Source organism: Penicillium hispanicum (genome assembly GCF_028827665.1).
Source record: "Penicillium hispanicum strain IBT 35686 chromosome Unknown utg000001l_segment0_segment0, whole genome shotgun sequence".
Lineage (NCBI taxonomy): Eukaryota > Fungi > Ascomycota > Eurotiomycetes > Eurotiales > Aspergillaceae > Penicillium > Penicillium hispanicum.
This window is the reverse complement of record NW_026623193.1, coordinates 2,024,499-2,040,149: the sequence shown is the minus strand read 5'-3', so window position 1 is coordinate 2,040,149 and position 15,651 is coordinate 2,024,499. Positions and strand designations below refer to the sequence as shown.

Here is a 15,651-nt window from a genome sequence, read left to right as displayed (position 1 = left end):
GCGAGGGCGCGACGGGGTGTCGTCGCTTTGATGCCCACAGGGAGGCCTTCTGGAAATTGAGAAAGAACACAAGAGAAGAAGAGAAAAAAAAAGGGAAAAGGAAAACAAGAACACCCAAGCACGTCTAAGGAGGCAGGGAGGTAGAGGAAGGAGTTCCGTGGGCTTCTCAGATGGATAGCATCGACCGAGAAAAAAAAGGTGGGAAAGCGATAGGCCCGATAGGATGGTAAAACAGATACCGTGTTGTAATTTTTGGCCCGGCCGAAGGGTGGGAACGCGGTCTTGGCTCGGGATAGGGATGGATATAGTCTCAAAAGGCGAACGCAGACAGCGACAAGGAATTGATGGTCAATGGTGGGCGCGCAGAACAACCCCAGAATCATGTCATTGGGGAGGATTGGGGGGTACAATGGCAATTGCTATCAACAGTGGGCAGAAGGGAATCGCAGTATACCGTGGCAGTGTATACATGTATTCGTTGGGGCGAGGCCACGCAGCGCCGGATCCAGGCCTAGCGGGATACGGGGAATACGGGGTCCATACGCAGTGTACCTGACAGAGCCAGCAGCCAATCACGGGGCGCCCAACAGGGCCTTCAACACCCAACCGCGTTCGTCCCCAGCAATAAAAATACTGCCCCAGGGCTAATCGCAGCGCAGCATAAGGCGTGGGCGTGCTGACTCAGCCACCTGTTGAACACCGATTGGGGCGGGTCCTTGCCCTAAACCCCTTTGGGCCAGATGCAGTTCAACAGCGGATCTTTTTTTTACACACTTTTTGACAGTTCCAGAGCTCGTCGTCCTCCATCCCCTCCCCTTTGTGATCTTTCCCTTTCTCTTTTGATGTCATTTGCTTTCTCTTCCCTCTTATTTATTTAATTCCTTTACTGTGTGTCTTGTGTCGAGACACGCTCTGCTGAACAATTGAGGATCGTAAGTTGGCTCTTATGTCTTATTCTTATGTCGTTTGCTTTTCCTTTCTCCCTTGCTCTCCCCACTGTAAACCGCTCACTCATACGCATGTCCCTACAGATCCTCGATTGATCGTGAGTCCCGTCTGGGTCTCCTAGAGGAACACCATGTACGGCACATCGACTGGTCCGCAGACCGGCATCAATACCCCTCGATCTTCTCAATCGCTGCGTCCCCTCATCCTCTCACATGGCTCCCTCGAGTTCTCCTTCCTTGTCCCCACCTCGCTTCATTTCCATGCCTCGCAGTTGAAAGACACTTTCACGGCCTCATTACCCGAGCCCACAGATGAATTGGCCTTGGACGACGAGCCGTCATCCGTGGCCGAGCTGGTGGCTCGCTACATCGGTCATGTCTCCCAAGAAGTCGAGGAGGGCGAGGACGACGCACAGGGCAGCTATGTCGAGGTACTGAAACTCGTCTTGAACGAATTCGAGCGGGCCTTCATGCGCGGCAATGACGTTCACGCCGTGGCTGCCATCCTGCCTGGTATTGTCGCCAAGAAGAACCAGGTTGTCGAGGCCTACTACGCTGGGCGAGCCGCCGCGGGTCGGCCCACCAAGCCCTATGACTCGGCTCTTTTCCGCGCTGCCTCTGACGAGGCGGCTGGTATCTACACAGTCTTTGGCGGCCAGGGTAACATCGAGGAGTACTTCGACGAGCTCCGCACCATCTACACCACCTATCCCTCGTTTGTCGAGGACTTGATCACTTCCTCCGCGGAGCTTCTGCAATCACTGTCGCGAGAACCCGAGGCTAGCAAGTTGTACCCAAAAGGCTTGGACATTCTGCAATGGTTGCGAGACCGGGATGCTCAACCGGATACCGACTATCTGGTGTCCGCCCCAGTCAGTCTGCCGTTGATCGGCTTGGTCCAGTTGGCTCATTACATGGTCACTTGTAAGGTACTGGGACGTCAGCCCGGTGACCTCCTTGAGCGCATCCGAGGCACAACTGGTCACTCGCAGGGTGTGGTGACCGCTGCTGCGATCGCTACGGCCACCACCTGGGAGTCCTTCGCCAAGTGCGCCCGGAATGCCTTGACTATGCTGTTCTGGATTGGTCTGCGCAGCCAGCAGGCCTACCCCCGTACCTCCATTGCACCCTCGGTTCTTCAAGATTCGATTGAGAACGGTGAGGGTACACCGACCCCCATGCTTTCCATCCGCGATTTGTCCCGTGCTGCCGTTCAGGAGCACATTGATGCCACCAACCAGCATCTTCCAAGTGACCGTCACATCGCCATCTCTCTAGTCAACAGTGCCCGGAACTTTGTGGTGACAGGTCCCCCGATCTCCCTGTACGGTCTGAACCTGCGACTCCGCAAGGTTAAGGCTCCCACTGGCCTGGATCAGAACCGAGTCCCATTCACCCAGCGCAAGGTTCGGTTCGTCAACCGCTTTCTCCCCATCACTGCTCCTTTCCACAGCCAGTACCTCACCTCTGCCTACGACCGGATCTTGGAAGATCTGGAGGATGTTGATATCCCTGCCAAATCGTTCGTCATTTCCGTGTTCGACACCAAGACCGGTGAGGATCTGCGCCAGCTGGGCGAAAAGAGCGCCGTGCCATCCTTGGTTCGCATGATCACCCACGATGCAGTCAACTGGGAACAAGCCACCATCTTCCCTGGTGCCACTCACATTGTTGATTTCGGCCCTGGTGGTATCTCCGGCCTTGGTGTTCTCACCAACCGAAACAAGGACGGCACTGGTGTCCGAGTCATCTTAGCAGGCGAAATGGATGGCACCAACGCCGAGGTCGGCTACAAGCCGGAGCTCTTTGATCGGGATGAGCACTCAGTCAAGTACGCCGTCGATTGGGTCAAAGAACATGGCCCTCGTCTGGTGCAGACCTCCACTGGCGAGACCTACGTCGACACCAAGATGAGTCGCCTATTGGGCATCCCCCCCCGTGATGGTGGCAGCCATGACTCCCACTACAGTCCCATGGGATTTCGTGGCTGCCACGATGAACGCTGGCTACCACATTGAGTTGGCTGGCGGAGGTTACTACAACGCCAAAACCATGACGGCAGCCATCCACAAGATCGAGAAGGTGATTCCGCCAGGCCGCGGCATCACTGTCAACCTTATTTATGTCGCTCCTCGTGCCATGGCGTGGCAGATCCCTCTGATCGGTCGGCTTCGTGCTGAGGGTGTGCCCATAGAGGGTCTGACCATTGGCGCTGGTGTACCCTCCATTGAAGTTGCCAACGAATACATCGAGACCCTCGGAATCAAGCACATTGCATTCAAACCCGGCTCCGTTGACGCCATTCAGCAGGTAATCAACATTGCTAAGGCCAACCCAAAATTCCCCATCATTATGCAATGGACTGGTGGCCGTGGTGGTGGTCACCACTCATTCGAGGACTTCCACCAGCCGATACTCCAAATGTACGGCCGCATCCGCAAGCAGGACAACATTGTGCTCGTCGCTGGTAGTGGCTTTGGTGGATCGGAGGACACCTACCCTTATCTTTCTGGTATCTGGTCTGCCAAGTTTGGTTACCCTCCTATGCCTTTCGACGGCTGTCTGTTTGCTAGTCGCATGATGATCGCCAAGGAGGCCCATACCTCCCGCAACGCCAAAAAGGCTATTGCCGATGCCCCTGGTGTGGATGATAGCGAGTGGGAGAAGACCTATAAGGGTGCCACTGGTGGTGTCATCACCGTTCTCTCCGAAATGGGCGAACCTATTCACAAGCTCGCTACTCGTGGCGTTCTTTTCTGGCAGGAAATGGATCAGAAAATCTTCAAGTTGGACAAGGCCAAACGTGTGCCTGAGCTTAAGAAGCAGCGCAACTACATTATCAAGAAGCTCAACGATGATTTTCAAAAGGTCTGGTTCGGCCGCAACGCCGCAGGCGAGACCGTGGACCTAGAGGACATGACGTATGCCGAGGTAGTCCACCGTATGGCAGAGCTCATGTACGTCAAGCACGAGTCTCGATGGATCGATGATTCGCTCAAGCGTCTCACCGGCGACTTCCTTCGCCGCGTTGAGGAGCGTTTCACTACTGTCGATGGTCAGGCATCACTGCTGCAGAACTACTCCGAACTCGACACTCCTTACCCGACTGTTGACAACGTTCTCGCTGCCTATCCCGAAGCTGCGATTCAGTTGATCAATGCTCAGGACGTACAGCACTTTCTTCTGCTCTGCCAACGCCGCGGACAGAAGCCCGTTCCATTTGTTCCATCCCTGGATGAGAACTTCGAGTATTTCTTCAAGAAAGATTCCCTGTGGCAAAGTGAGGACCTTGAAGCAGTTGTTGATCAGGACGTTGGCCGTACTTGTATTCTGCAAGGTCCCATGGCCGCTCGTTTCTCCACCGTGATTGATGAGCCCGTTCAGGACATTCTCGATGGCATCCACAAGGGGCATATCGATGGTCTACTTCGTGATGTCTACGGTGGTGATCAGACAAAGATTCCAGTAATTGAGTACTTTGGCGGGAATCTGGTCAACACCGAGGATGAGCCAGAGCTGGAGGGTCTCACAGTTGTCGAAGAGGCCAACAAGGTCAGCTTCCGTCTGTCGCCATCTTCCGCCGCTGATTTGCCTGACCTGGATCGCTGGCTCCGTCTTCTGGCTGGTGATTCTTACTCTTGGCGTCATGCCTTGTTCCTGGCCGACATCTTTGTCCAAGGCCACCGCTTCCAGACCAACCCCATGAAACGGATTGTCGCGCCTACTGGCGGTCTGTACGTGGAAATCGCCAACCCCAACGATCCCGCCAAAACTGTCATCAGTGTGCGGGAGCCCTACCAGTCCGGCAAGCTGGTGAAGACCGTTGAAGCCAAGATTATTGAGAATGGACAGATCAGCCTGACTCTGTTCGAGGGCCGCACTGCCGAAAGTGGTGTTGTTCCGTTGACCTTCCTCTTCACCTACCACCCAGAAGCTGGCTATGCCCCAATTCGCGAGGTTATGGGAGATCGCAACGACCGCATCAAGGAGTTCTATTACCGCACCTGGTTCGGCAATAAGGACGTGCCTTTTGATACTCCAACGACTGCCACCTTCAATGGTGGCCGGGAAACCATTACTTCCCAGGCTGTGGCTGACTTCGTCCACGCGGTGGGTAACACTGGTGAGGCCTTCGTTGACCGACCGGGTAAGGAGGTCTTTGCTCCCATGGATTTCGCCATCGTGGCCGGTTGGAAGGCTATCACCAAGCCCATCTTCCCTCGCGCTATCGATGGAGATCTGCTGAAGCTGGTTCACCTGTCCAACGGCTTCAAGATGGTTCCTGGTGCTACCCCGCTGAAGGTCGGCGATATCCTGGACACTACTGCTCAAATCAACGCCGTCATCAACCAGGATTCGGGCAAGATGGTCGAAGTGTGCGGCACCATTAAGCGGGATGGCAAACCCATTATGCACGTTACCAGTCAGTTCTTGTACCGGGGTGCCTACTCCGACTTCGAGAACACCTTCCAGCGCAAAGACGAGGTGCCAATGCAAGTCCACCTGGCTACCAGCCGGGACGTCGCCATCCTCCGCTCCAAGGAGTGGTTCCGCATGGACGAGTCTGACATCGAGCTGTTAGGCCAGACCCTGACCTTCCGCTTGCAGAGCTTGATTCGCTTTAAGAACACCACCGTGTTCAGCAATGTGCAGACCATCGGTCAGGTTCTTCTTGAGCTACCTACCAAGGAAATTATTCAGGTGGCCTCTGTGGATTATGAGGCTGGCACCTCTCACGGCAACCCGGTGATTGACTATCTGCAGCGTAATGGAAACTCGATCGAGCAGCCTGTTTACTTTGAAAATCCCATTCCTCTCAGTGGCAAGACGGCTCTAGAGCTTCGCGCGCCCGCGTCTAACGAGACGTATGCTCGCGTGTCTGGCGACTACAACCCCATTCACGTCTCCCGTGTCTTTTCCAGCTACGCCAACCTTCCAGGTACTATCACTCATGGCATGTACAGCAGTGCTGCTGTGCGCAGTCTCGTGGAGACCTGGGCTGCCGAGAACAACATTGGCCGGGTCCGTGGCTTCCATGTCTCTCTGGTTGGCATGGTTCTGCCCCTTGACATGATCACTGTCAAGCTTCAGCACGTTGGTATGATCGCTGGTCGCAAGATCATCAAGGTTGAGGCCAGCAATAAGGAGACCGAAGACAAGGTTTTGTTGGGTGAAGCTGAGGTTGAGCAGCCCGTCACTTCGTACGTCTTTACTGGCCAAGGTTCCCAGGAGCAGGGAATGGGCATGGAGCTCTACGCGAGCAGTCCCGTGGCTAAAGAGGTGTGGGATCGTGCCGACCGCCACTTCATCGAGAATTACGGCCTGTCTATCATTGACATTGTCAAGAACAACCCCAAGGAGCTGACAGTCTACTTCGGTGGTCCTCGTGGCAAGGCAATTCGTCAGAACTACATGGCCATGACCTTCGAGTCCGTGAACGCTGATGGCTCGATCAAGTCGGAGAAGATTTTCAAAGGCATTGACGAGAACACTGCCTCGTACACCTACCGGTCGCCTACCGGTCTCCTGTCTGCCACCCAATTCACCCAGCCTGCTCTGACCTTGATGGAGAAGGCCAGCTTCGAGGACATGCGCTCCAAGGGCCTGGTTCAGCGTGACAGCAGCTTCGCTGGTCACTCGCTTGGTGAATACTCAGCCTTGGCTGCTCTCGCCGAAGTCATGCCTATCGAGAGCTTGGTGTCTGTCGTGTTCTACCGTGGTCTGACCATGCAGGTCGCCGTCGAGCGTGACGAGCAGGGTCGATCGAACTACTCCATGTGCGCTGTCAATCCCAGCCGTATTTCCAAGACCTTCAATGAGCAGGCGCTCCAGTATGTGGTGGAGAACATTGCTGAGCAGACTGGCTGGCTGCTGGAAATTGTTAACTACAACGTGGCCAACATGCAGTATGTGGCTGCGGGTGATGTAAGTCGTCTCTCTCCCCCCGTCACCACCTCTTTCTCTCTTTCGCTATCTTGAGACCCTGGACTAATTGCAAATTCAATTTCTCTGCAGCTGCGTGCTCTTGACTGTCTCACCAACCTGTTGAACTTTTTGAAGGCTCAAAATATTGACATTCCTGCTCTCATGCAGAGCATGTCATTGGAAGACGTCAAGGCCCACCTAGTCAGCATCATCCAAGAGTGCGTCAAGCAGACCGAAGCCAAGCCACGGCCGATTTCGTTGGAGCGCGGCTTCGCGACGATTCCTCTCAAGGGTATCGATGTACCCTTCCACAGCACCTTCCTGCGTTCTGGTGTCAAGCCTTTCCGGTCCTTTTTGCTCAAGAAGATCAACAAAACCACCATCGATCCCAGCAAGCTGGTCGGCAAGTACATCCCAAATGTCACCGCTCGCCCCTTCGAGATCACCAAGGAATACTTTGAAGATGTCTATCGCCTTACCAACTCGCCCCGAATTGCCTCCATCTTGGCTAACTGGGAGAAGTACGAGGATGGCACTGAGACTACTGCTCGCGCAGCCTAATTTTGTACCTTGTGATTCCCCTTCGTCTATAATGTGTGTATTTCGTGATAGAAAGGCCGTCTCGGTCGTGATGTGACATGTCTTAAACTTGGCGCAGTTCTTGTTGCATGTATATGAGTTTTATTCCATTTCTCTTCTCTTGTTTTTCCCTTTTTCCCCTTTCGTTCTGTTACCAATCAACTCCTTGCTGAGATTCCTCTTTCTCATAGCCCCATCCAACATTTGGAAAGTACAGTGCTTGGGTATATGGGAATTGCGTCTAGATGAAATATCATTGAGGCAAGAGTGGGATGTAAACCCCCCTCAACTACAGCAGAATTAATGAATAGACTAAAAAGCTTTGTATCGTACAGGCAAGTTCTTAATTGCTCTAGTAAGACCGGCAGAACATTCGAATCTCAAGTCTCTCTCCACGGGCCGGGCCGTAGCATACGGTCTTCTTTGCCATAAACGCTGACATCCTTGACGATGGCAATGAACCGGCGATGGTTCTCCTTGGACTCCCCGATGCGAGGACGGAAGATACGCAGGAGATCGCTGCTGAGAATGCCCGTGGGCGGGATGGCAGCGTGGATCTCTACGGGTGTCGGGAAGGACTGGTTGCTCAACGGTACTGGAGTCGAGACGCGACCTGGGCCTTCGCAACCAAAGAGTCAGTGGGCGATCAATGCTTATGTTATGGAACGTTTGCAGAGATAATGACTTACCTCGAGCTCCCTCGGGGCTACTGGCTCGGCTGCCAGAGAAATTTTGGGTGCCCGCAATAGGGCTTGCAGCTCGGGATCCCTGCGGTGTGCCTCCTCGAGAAGTGCCAGCAGGCGGATTCAATTTGAGCTTCTTGGGCTTGCTACTCTCGCTCATCTCCGCACCAGACCCGGCGCCCGCATCAACATCGCTGCCCGATCCTGGGGCACCCAACGGAAGGTTTCGAAGTCGTTTCTTGCCAGCCTAACCAGGTTGGGTGAGCATCAGTCGTACGGACCTTAAAGAAAAGCTTCCAGAGTGCCAGTCTGCACTTACTTGAACAGAGGATGGAGAGATAGGACGTGAGGTAGGCTGCGGCGTTGGGTGCGACAACTGGTGTTTGTTCTTTGCCTTCTTACGAGAGGTATCCGTGCCGCTGGCATCAGAAGCACCTGGTGAACCAAGCCGTTTGCGGGATGCCGTGGGCTTCTTAAGAGGATCGGTATGCTTCGGCCTACCCGATGGTGTGCTGGTACCTTTGGTCGAGGATGACGCTGATTCCTTTTGGTTCTTTTCCTCTTCGGCTTTCCGCTCTTCTTCTTTGAGGCGCTCGGCCTCGCTGTCATCGGAGCTCTGGACATGAACTCCAGTCAGCTTTGTCCTCTTCCTTTTTCTCTCTTGGAATTGAGACGGGGGGGGGGGGTCCTTCTTACTTCCTCGTCGGTGTACGGGTTGGCGTCCGAACCACTGCTGTAGTCAAAGTTCCTCTCTCTTTTCTTGAGTGCCTTTCGCATCTTCTTTCCCAACTTGTGGCGAGCCTCACGTTCTCTCTTTTCACGCTGCTCTTCCTCTTCGTAATCCTTTTCCTCCTTCAGGTCAAATACATTTGCTTTCAGCTGATCCTCCTTGATTCGCTTCTCAGCAGCCTTTGAGTCCTCGTCTTGGTCATTGAAAAGGTCGTCATGCTCCTCATCATCTGCGAACCGGTCTTCTTCGAAGTCCATCTCGCTGGCCTCCAGGCCCTCACGCCCGGCGAGACCACCTTGCTTTCCAGCGTACACCTTGCGCTGCTTGGCATATTGTTCCAATTCCCTTTGCTGAGCGACTTCCTGCTGTTTTTCCATGAACCATCGAGGATCTTTGACTCGCTTTGCCATGTACTTTTCAGCCTCCTCAATGGTTAATGCCTTGAAATGGCTCTTGGCACTGAATTTATACCACTTCTCCGCGGGGATCATCCGCATCTTGCCAGTGTTCTCGAGGACAAACACCGCATGGGTCTCCGACAGTGCCGCTTCGTAGTTGCCTACCCAAACGTTACGGTTATCAAAATCCTCAAGGTGCCAAGGTAATGCCTCCTCATATTTAATCCGAGCCTTGGCAATCTCCTCGGGGGTTAAGTCGGATTTGAAGACCTGCTGAGTTTTCTGTTTCGGGGCATTCGGTCGTTTCGCAGCCGACCCAGTGGAGGGTGCGATCTGGGCTAGATTCTCGGCACGTTCTTTTTCGCGGGCAGCTCTTCTCGCGTCCAGAGCTTCTCGGTCCGCCTCATCTAGCTGCTGGCCATCGGGTCCCAGCATTCGTTCTGTGTTCTGATCATGGGTGCGTGTACGAGGATCACGGCGATGCAGTCTCACGGGCCGGGTGAACTGTGATTCATCCCGAGGATCCACGCTTCTTTTGGCGGCAAACCGCGCGATATGATGTTTCAGTCCCTCGCGCAGGGCTCGCTTCGTCGTCACCACAGGATAGTCAACATATTTGTCTGATAGTAAAGGACCACTGAACCCATTCACAGCCAGATCTTCTCTCACTGGCGTGGGTCGGGGTCTCTCTGGTTGCGATAAAGGTGGAGCATTTGAAGTCTGAGGGCGCGAAGGTAGGGTCTTGGTGGCTGTTCCGGGGGGCAGGGTAGCGCCGGGAGGTTTCGCGAGTCTTCTCTTTGGACGGACTAGGGGGTCTGCTGCTCGGGGACGGCGGATCTTCATCGGCGGAGCTTCGTTTGTCCCAGTCGGTGTCCGACCATTCGAAGGATTGGTCGATGTCGACATAATTCAAAGATGAGGAAGAAGAAAGCACCTTTGAACTAAATGGGCGAAGCGCAACAGCCCAAAAAGTGAGAGGGCGCCGAGTTGAGAGACGAGAAAAAGAGAAGACGGACGCAGAGGTTCGACTTGTCCCACACCTTGATGGAGCGGATGATGGCAAGCTTAGGTAAGATGCGGCTTGGCATCCATCCATGGACGGATCTACATACACATCAGATGTCACATCCCATCATTATTTCATTTTATTGCGTGGCGTTACTTCCATCTCATGATATACATCACATAGTATGCATATCCCCGTGGACAATGATCAACATCATGACCCGAACTTCTGACCAGGCTCAAGCTGCCGATACGGACAAGCAATCCAGTCGCAGCCCTGTTTGTAGATCTCCGTCCCCCACCACGTAAACCCAGCAACCCATCCAGGATAGATGAACGCGAAGAAGACGATCACAACAGCACATGCCAGCCCCGAGTCCAAAGCCGCCGAAAGTGTCATTGCATACTTTTCCCACCAGGCCGTCCTGCGGCGACGGATCGCATAATTGAAGACAAAACACACAAGCGCCCATATCGAGAAATTGAGCCCCGTGGCCGGGGGGATCCAGCTGAGACTGCCGAATAGGACAGGAAAATTCACCTTGCGCCAGAAGCTTCTCTTACTCCGCCGACCCAGGGCCCAAGCGCCCAGGGGTGCGGCAGCACCCACAAGAAACGCCCATACGAGCGGCCGATAGAGACCTCCAGGACCAAAGAAGCGCTGGGGCCCAACGACACCCCATAAGATGCTGCCGTTGAAATGCACGCGGGCAATTGGGCAGTTAAAGCCATTCATCGCCTCCGGAGTGCACAGCTTCGGGATGTGGTCAAACATCCAATTCAGGACGCCTATCTGGGTCAAGCTGGACATTAAAGTTGCCACCATCTGCACGCTGAAGAGAATGCGGGGTGGGATCTTCATGTAGTGGCCGAGTTTCAAATCTGAGGAGAACTTGATGCCCTGGGCTGAGCTGATGTAGGAGTAGGTCACAAAGATCATGTTTGCAACGGGACGTCCAGGAAAGACAATGCCACAGAGAAGCTGACAGATCAGGTAAAGGCTGCTATGTTGGTTGGTGACGGCCATTATGATGCCCACCGGGATGAAAAACACGCAGGTGATTCCCAGGGCTAAAAACAGTCCGTACCAAGGCAGGTGGACCGGATACTGCTCCACGGTATAAGTGGCAATGGCGAGCATTGTGAGGAGCACGAAAAGATACCAGGTAAGCGGGGCATCTTTATAGCGCCTCATCAAACGACAATGGACATCCTCCATACCCAGAGGCATCTCCCGGTTGAGATCATGAGAGCTATCTCTCGAGGCTTCGTGACTATGGCGAACGGAAGGGCGACAGTTGTCCCCTCGAAGGGGCTCATAGGTCTCAAACCCAGGCACGTCTCGCCGTTCCTCGAAAGCCTTCCGCGTCTGCTGCCACATATCCTTGCCGTACCAGCAGATTGTATGGGTGACAAGAGATGTCAGAGCGGCAAATTGCACACCATAAGACAACACATAAGTGATGGGTAGATAGACCGGAGAATAATCCTCATATGCCTTCTGGTCAAACAGGAATTCTGGAGTCAAGATGCGGCTCACGTTGTACGGATGACCAGCGTTATCGAAGACCGCCGCGGACAGTATCGGCATGTATGAAGAGAAGAGCACGTTCTTATAGTCTTTTATCTCGTCAGTAGGGAGAATAGAATCAAAGAAGACATTCCTGCTTACACAGAATTGGAGCGATGATCCAGACGACAACGATTAGGCCAGTGACAATGTTAGCTGCAGCCCACCATGGTGTAAGCAACGGTGACCCGATATATGCGATTTGGGCCCAATCAAAGGTCAACGGGAACATCCCAAGGCCGGAAGCAACCCCAAACTAAACCGGTCAGCAATGGACGCACAGGACCACCATAGACGTAACACTTACGAGGTTTGAAATCACGACATTTTTGGGAGCAAGCCAGGTGATCACGTTGAAATAGCTCAGGGCCGGCATCAGCAAGCCCGGAACGAAGTACCAAAAGAACGCACCACCCCACACGAGGATGAAGAACTTATATCTAGAAATGCTCCATCCATTGGCCTTTTTGTTAGCTGTTTTGTGCATGGTTGAGAACATGGCTGTCGACATCAGCGTTCCTGGCCATATCATGGCCGAAGGTCTCACAAGAAAACGCCTAGTGAGACCTGCAAATGCATACCCGAGAACTTGAGTCGAGATGATAAGTAGGAGTTGGTATATTATGGTGACCTGCTGGTTATAGAACTTGTGTTGCTCGACGATCACCTATGCTCCCTGTCAGATTCGGGGAAAAGGAAGGGGAACATATGTTTGATACCCACATCAGTTGCAAAAGCAAACCCAAAGGAGACATTGCTGCTTATGTAGACGCAGGCATGTTCCTTCTCGTTCCAGTTACCCTGGGAAAGCCAGAGCCTGACCCGAGAGACCCAGGAGGTCCCTGGTCCATCGATATCATCAGACTGTGATTCCCGGTGAGAAAGGGTGCCGTTCTCGAAGATCTCAACTGGATCATCCACTTTTTTAAAAATTACATCCCAGGACTTTCCCAATGAATGAACTAGGACAAGCGCAATTATCGGTGTGATTGCAACGCTTGGATAACGAAGGGAAAAGAAAAGATTGGCAGCAGAGCCTGTCAAAGAGAAGAGCAAGCACAGAATCCACATGCGGGGCGCTATTTACTATACGGTTAGATACGAGTCCTTCAAATGAGTGGTTTTAGTTTCACGTAGCGAATACATACTATTGATCGAAAGGGAAACATCGTCAGTCGCCGGGACAGTTGCTCGCACTTGAGCATAGCTAGAGGATCGCACCAGTCAGCAGCGGGCTTCCAGAATTTGAGGTGTGGGATCTGGATGTGACCGGCTTGACTTACGGTGAATTGTCAGGGGGGTCTTCCTCGGAAGATTTCGCGTCTTCGTCGTCTATATCCAGACCATCTCCGTCGTCGCTGGTTATATAGGGAGAAGATTCCGGGGTTTCATGCGCCACTGGATTTCCCAGCACCGCGAGACCCGTCGCAAATGAAAACTTAGAATCAGCTCCCATGCCAACGTCAGAGGTTGCCGATGAGGGTCGACGATTGTGTCCTTCCGAATAGATACCACTACTTCTTCGGCGACCTGAGGCATAGGACCGTCTCGGCTTTGACCTTCGTTGGCCATCGCTGGAGGGACCTTCGGCACAGCTCTCAGTATTCATACATTGCGAGCCTTTGGGGCCCTTGCGTGCGCCGTCGTGTTGGTGAGAGACAACAGCTGCATCATGGAGCCCCAAGTCCTCCTGTGGAATCCGCACGGCTCCGTATGACGACGAGCCCAGCGCGGGCGACGACCGAACCAGCGGGGCACGCGACATGAAAGCCCGACAGCGCTGAACAAGGGAGCTGTGATGGCCGGGCGAGTTCAGGGCGGAGTCGAGATCAGCGTGATCAACGTGCGGCTCGCAGTTTCCATCGTTGTTGTTGCAATTGGGACTGTCAGTCCGGTCCGATTCGGCGGGAAGCCACTTGCCCCTCGGGTTCGGGGGACAAGACAGCTTCCGCGTCCGCAGCGGGATGTCGGTCGTCGTGATGGTGGGTAGTGCGGATGAGCTCTCGAAGATGGCAATGATGAAATCTGGGGGGCTCTTTAGGATTTAACTAGTTAACGTGTGCAAACGATGAGGGGCGCCAATCGATATTATTGAGAGAAGCGAAATTTGAGAATGGACGGAGTGGGGCCCATTCGAATCCATGATGAACGCATACATATCCATGCATGTAACTAACTCAAGAAACACAATCGCCAATGGAATAATCAATGGCTACATACAAGATGGGGATCGGGCCATAGCCTCTCGTGGGGTTCTATGGAGAAAGGGGTATATGTCACAAAGTGGTATATTTCTTCTAAAACAGCTCCGTTACTTTCTCTTCTTCATCCACGGGCCCCTCGATCTGAGCTTGCGCCCTGGCCATGTTATCCTCAGCATTTGCTCCTTCACCCTCTTCGTCTCGCATGATTACTTGAACGAGCCGGTCGCAGGCCTCCCGCACCCCGTCATCTTCGACGTGCAAATGGCATTCACGGATGAAGGGATACACCTGTACCTCGCGCATCTTATCACGACCCTCACGGGTGGTGGTCAGAAGGAGCAGCGTCTCCAGGTGGGTTGTGATTATGCTATTGTCGCTGTCACGTTCCTTGTCTGGAGGCAGCAGCTGCAGATCTGGCAGCATCGACATCGACTCCTCGTCTGGGAACTCCTCCGGGCCAGCGATGGGCAGGAGGAGGTACGGCAATAGGTTGGCACCATCCTCGGCAAAGAGCATGGGGTGCGAGGCGATGTCAAATGCCACGTTTTTGATTGTGGACGCCACTCCCTTTCGACGGATGTCACTCTTGTGCTCCGTGAAGACGGTCAGCTTGGTAATAGGGACGACCCCATCATACTTCTGGCGCGTGGTAAAATACACGCGCCCCTTCTCCGATTGTGATAGGTCGGCAAATAGGTAGGACAGATAGTCGAAGTTGGCGTGTTTGTTGAGCCCACCCTCGGCACCCTTCACGAAGCAGTCCATCAGTTGGTCAATAGCATTCTCAGAGGTGGAGACGGACTCGGGGGCTTTGCGTTTGAGCGAATGCAGTTTGTCCAAGTGCTCGGACTTGACGAGATTTGCGAGGAGCATCGCAACTTCATCGGCATTTGGTTCTTTGACATTCTAGGGTCGCGCAACCCGTTGTCAGCGACGGAGGACGGGGCCTTTGCTTTGTCAATGCACATACTGACCGTGAGCTTCTTCAACAAGGTCTCGATAAACTGGTCATCCTCGACCAGATGTTTCAGCACCTCCTCATCGCTAGAGAGGTTGATAAGGATAATCAAGGCGTTTTTGGCAATGGGCTAAGGGAGACGCGCATCAGTCAATTGTTTCGAGGGTCGCGGATGGCTTATGCTGCACGCACGGTATAGTCGCGAGCCAGAAGTTTCAAGTCTCGAATGGGGAGCAACTGCTGCCGCTTGAACAAACTGGGCTGAGCTGTCGAAAATCCCACGAGATTCTCACAGGCTGGAAAGGTGTCAATTGCCAGGGCAGCGGATGCATTCGCGCGGGTTCTTTACCGATCTGTCGAATCTGGGTGTTCCCGTGGTGAAGAAACTCCACCAGCTGTGGCAGAAATCATAGATCAGAATGTGCGAGCTGTAATTTGGCGAGCAAGACGCACCTCTTCTAGTTCGGTCGGCATTCTAGTGGCGAGTGTGTGAATTCGAAAGAATTTTTATCGACATCGACACCTGGTCCCGCCCGAGCCCTTTTTCCTCCCCAGTGGGGAGACAGCTTCGACGTCACCTGGACACCGGCGGGGTCTTAGTCACATCGATGTACAAATCATCAATCTGGGACATGTCGCAGAATCGGCACAC

General features: G+C 53.6%; 2 protein-coding genes across 2 annotated transcripts; one reads left to right on the top strand and one right to left on the bottom strand.

Annotated features, from left to right (window-relative positions):
• Positions 1-1,078: 1,078 nt before the first annotated feature.
• On the top strand, positions 1,079-7,433 carry N7459_000775 (tetrafunctional fatty acid synthase subunit FAS1; the record flags this gene model as incomplete). Its single annotated transcript, XM_056939960.1, has 3 exons — positions 1,079-2,891; positions 2,917-6,872; positions 6,963-7,433. The coding sequence occupies 3 exons, from the start codon at positions 1,079-1,081 to the stop codon at positions 7,431-7,433; spliced, it is 6,240 nt and encodes a 2,079-aa protein (XP_056804240.1).
• A 398-nt stretch (positions 7,434-7,831) lies between these two features.
• On the bottom strand, positions 7,832-15,473 carry N7459_000774 (transcription factor IIF subunit TFG1; the record flags this gene model as incomplete). The annotated part of the gene is made up of 16 exons (XM_056939959.1): positions 7,832-8,070; positions 8,141-8,381; positions 8,454-8,750; positions 8,831-9,882; positions 9,932-10,203; positions 10,489-11,887; positions 11,940-12,093; positions 12,145-12,504; positions 12,561-12,916; positions 12,986-13,044; positions 13,121-13,872; positions 14,153-14,947; positions 15,016-15,129; positions 15,192-15,295; positions 15,349-15,394; positions 15,453-15,473. 16 exons carry the CDS (start codon positions 15,471-15,473, stop codon positions 7,832-7,834), a joined length of 6,261 nt encoding a protein of 2,086 aa, XP_056804239.1.
• Positions 15,474-15,651: the final 178 nt, after the last annotated feature.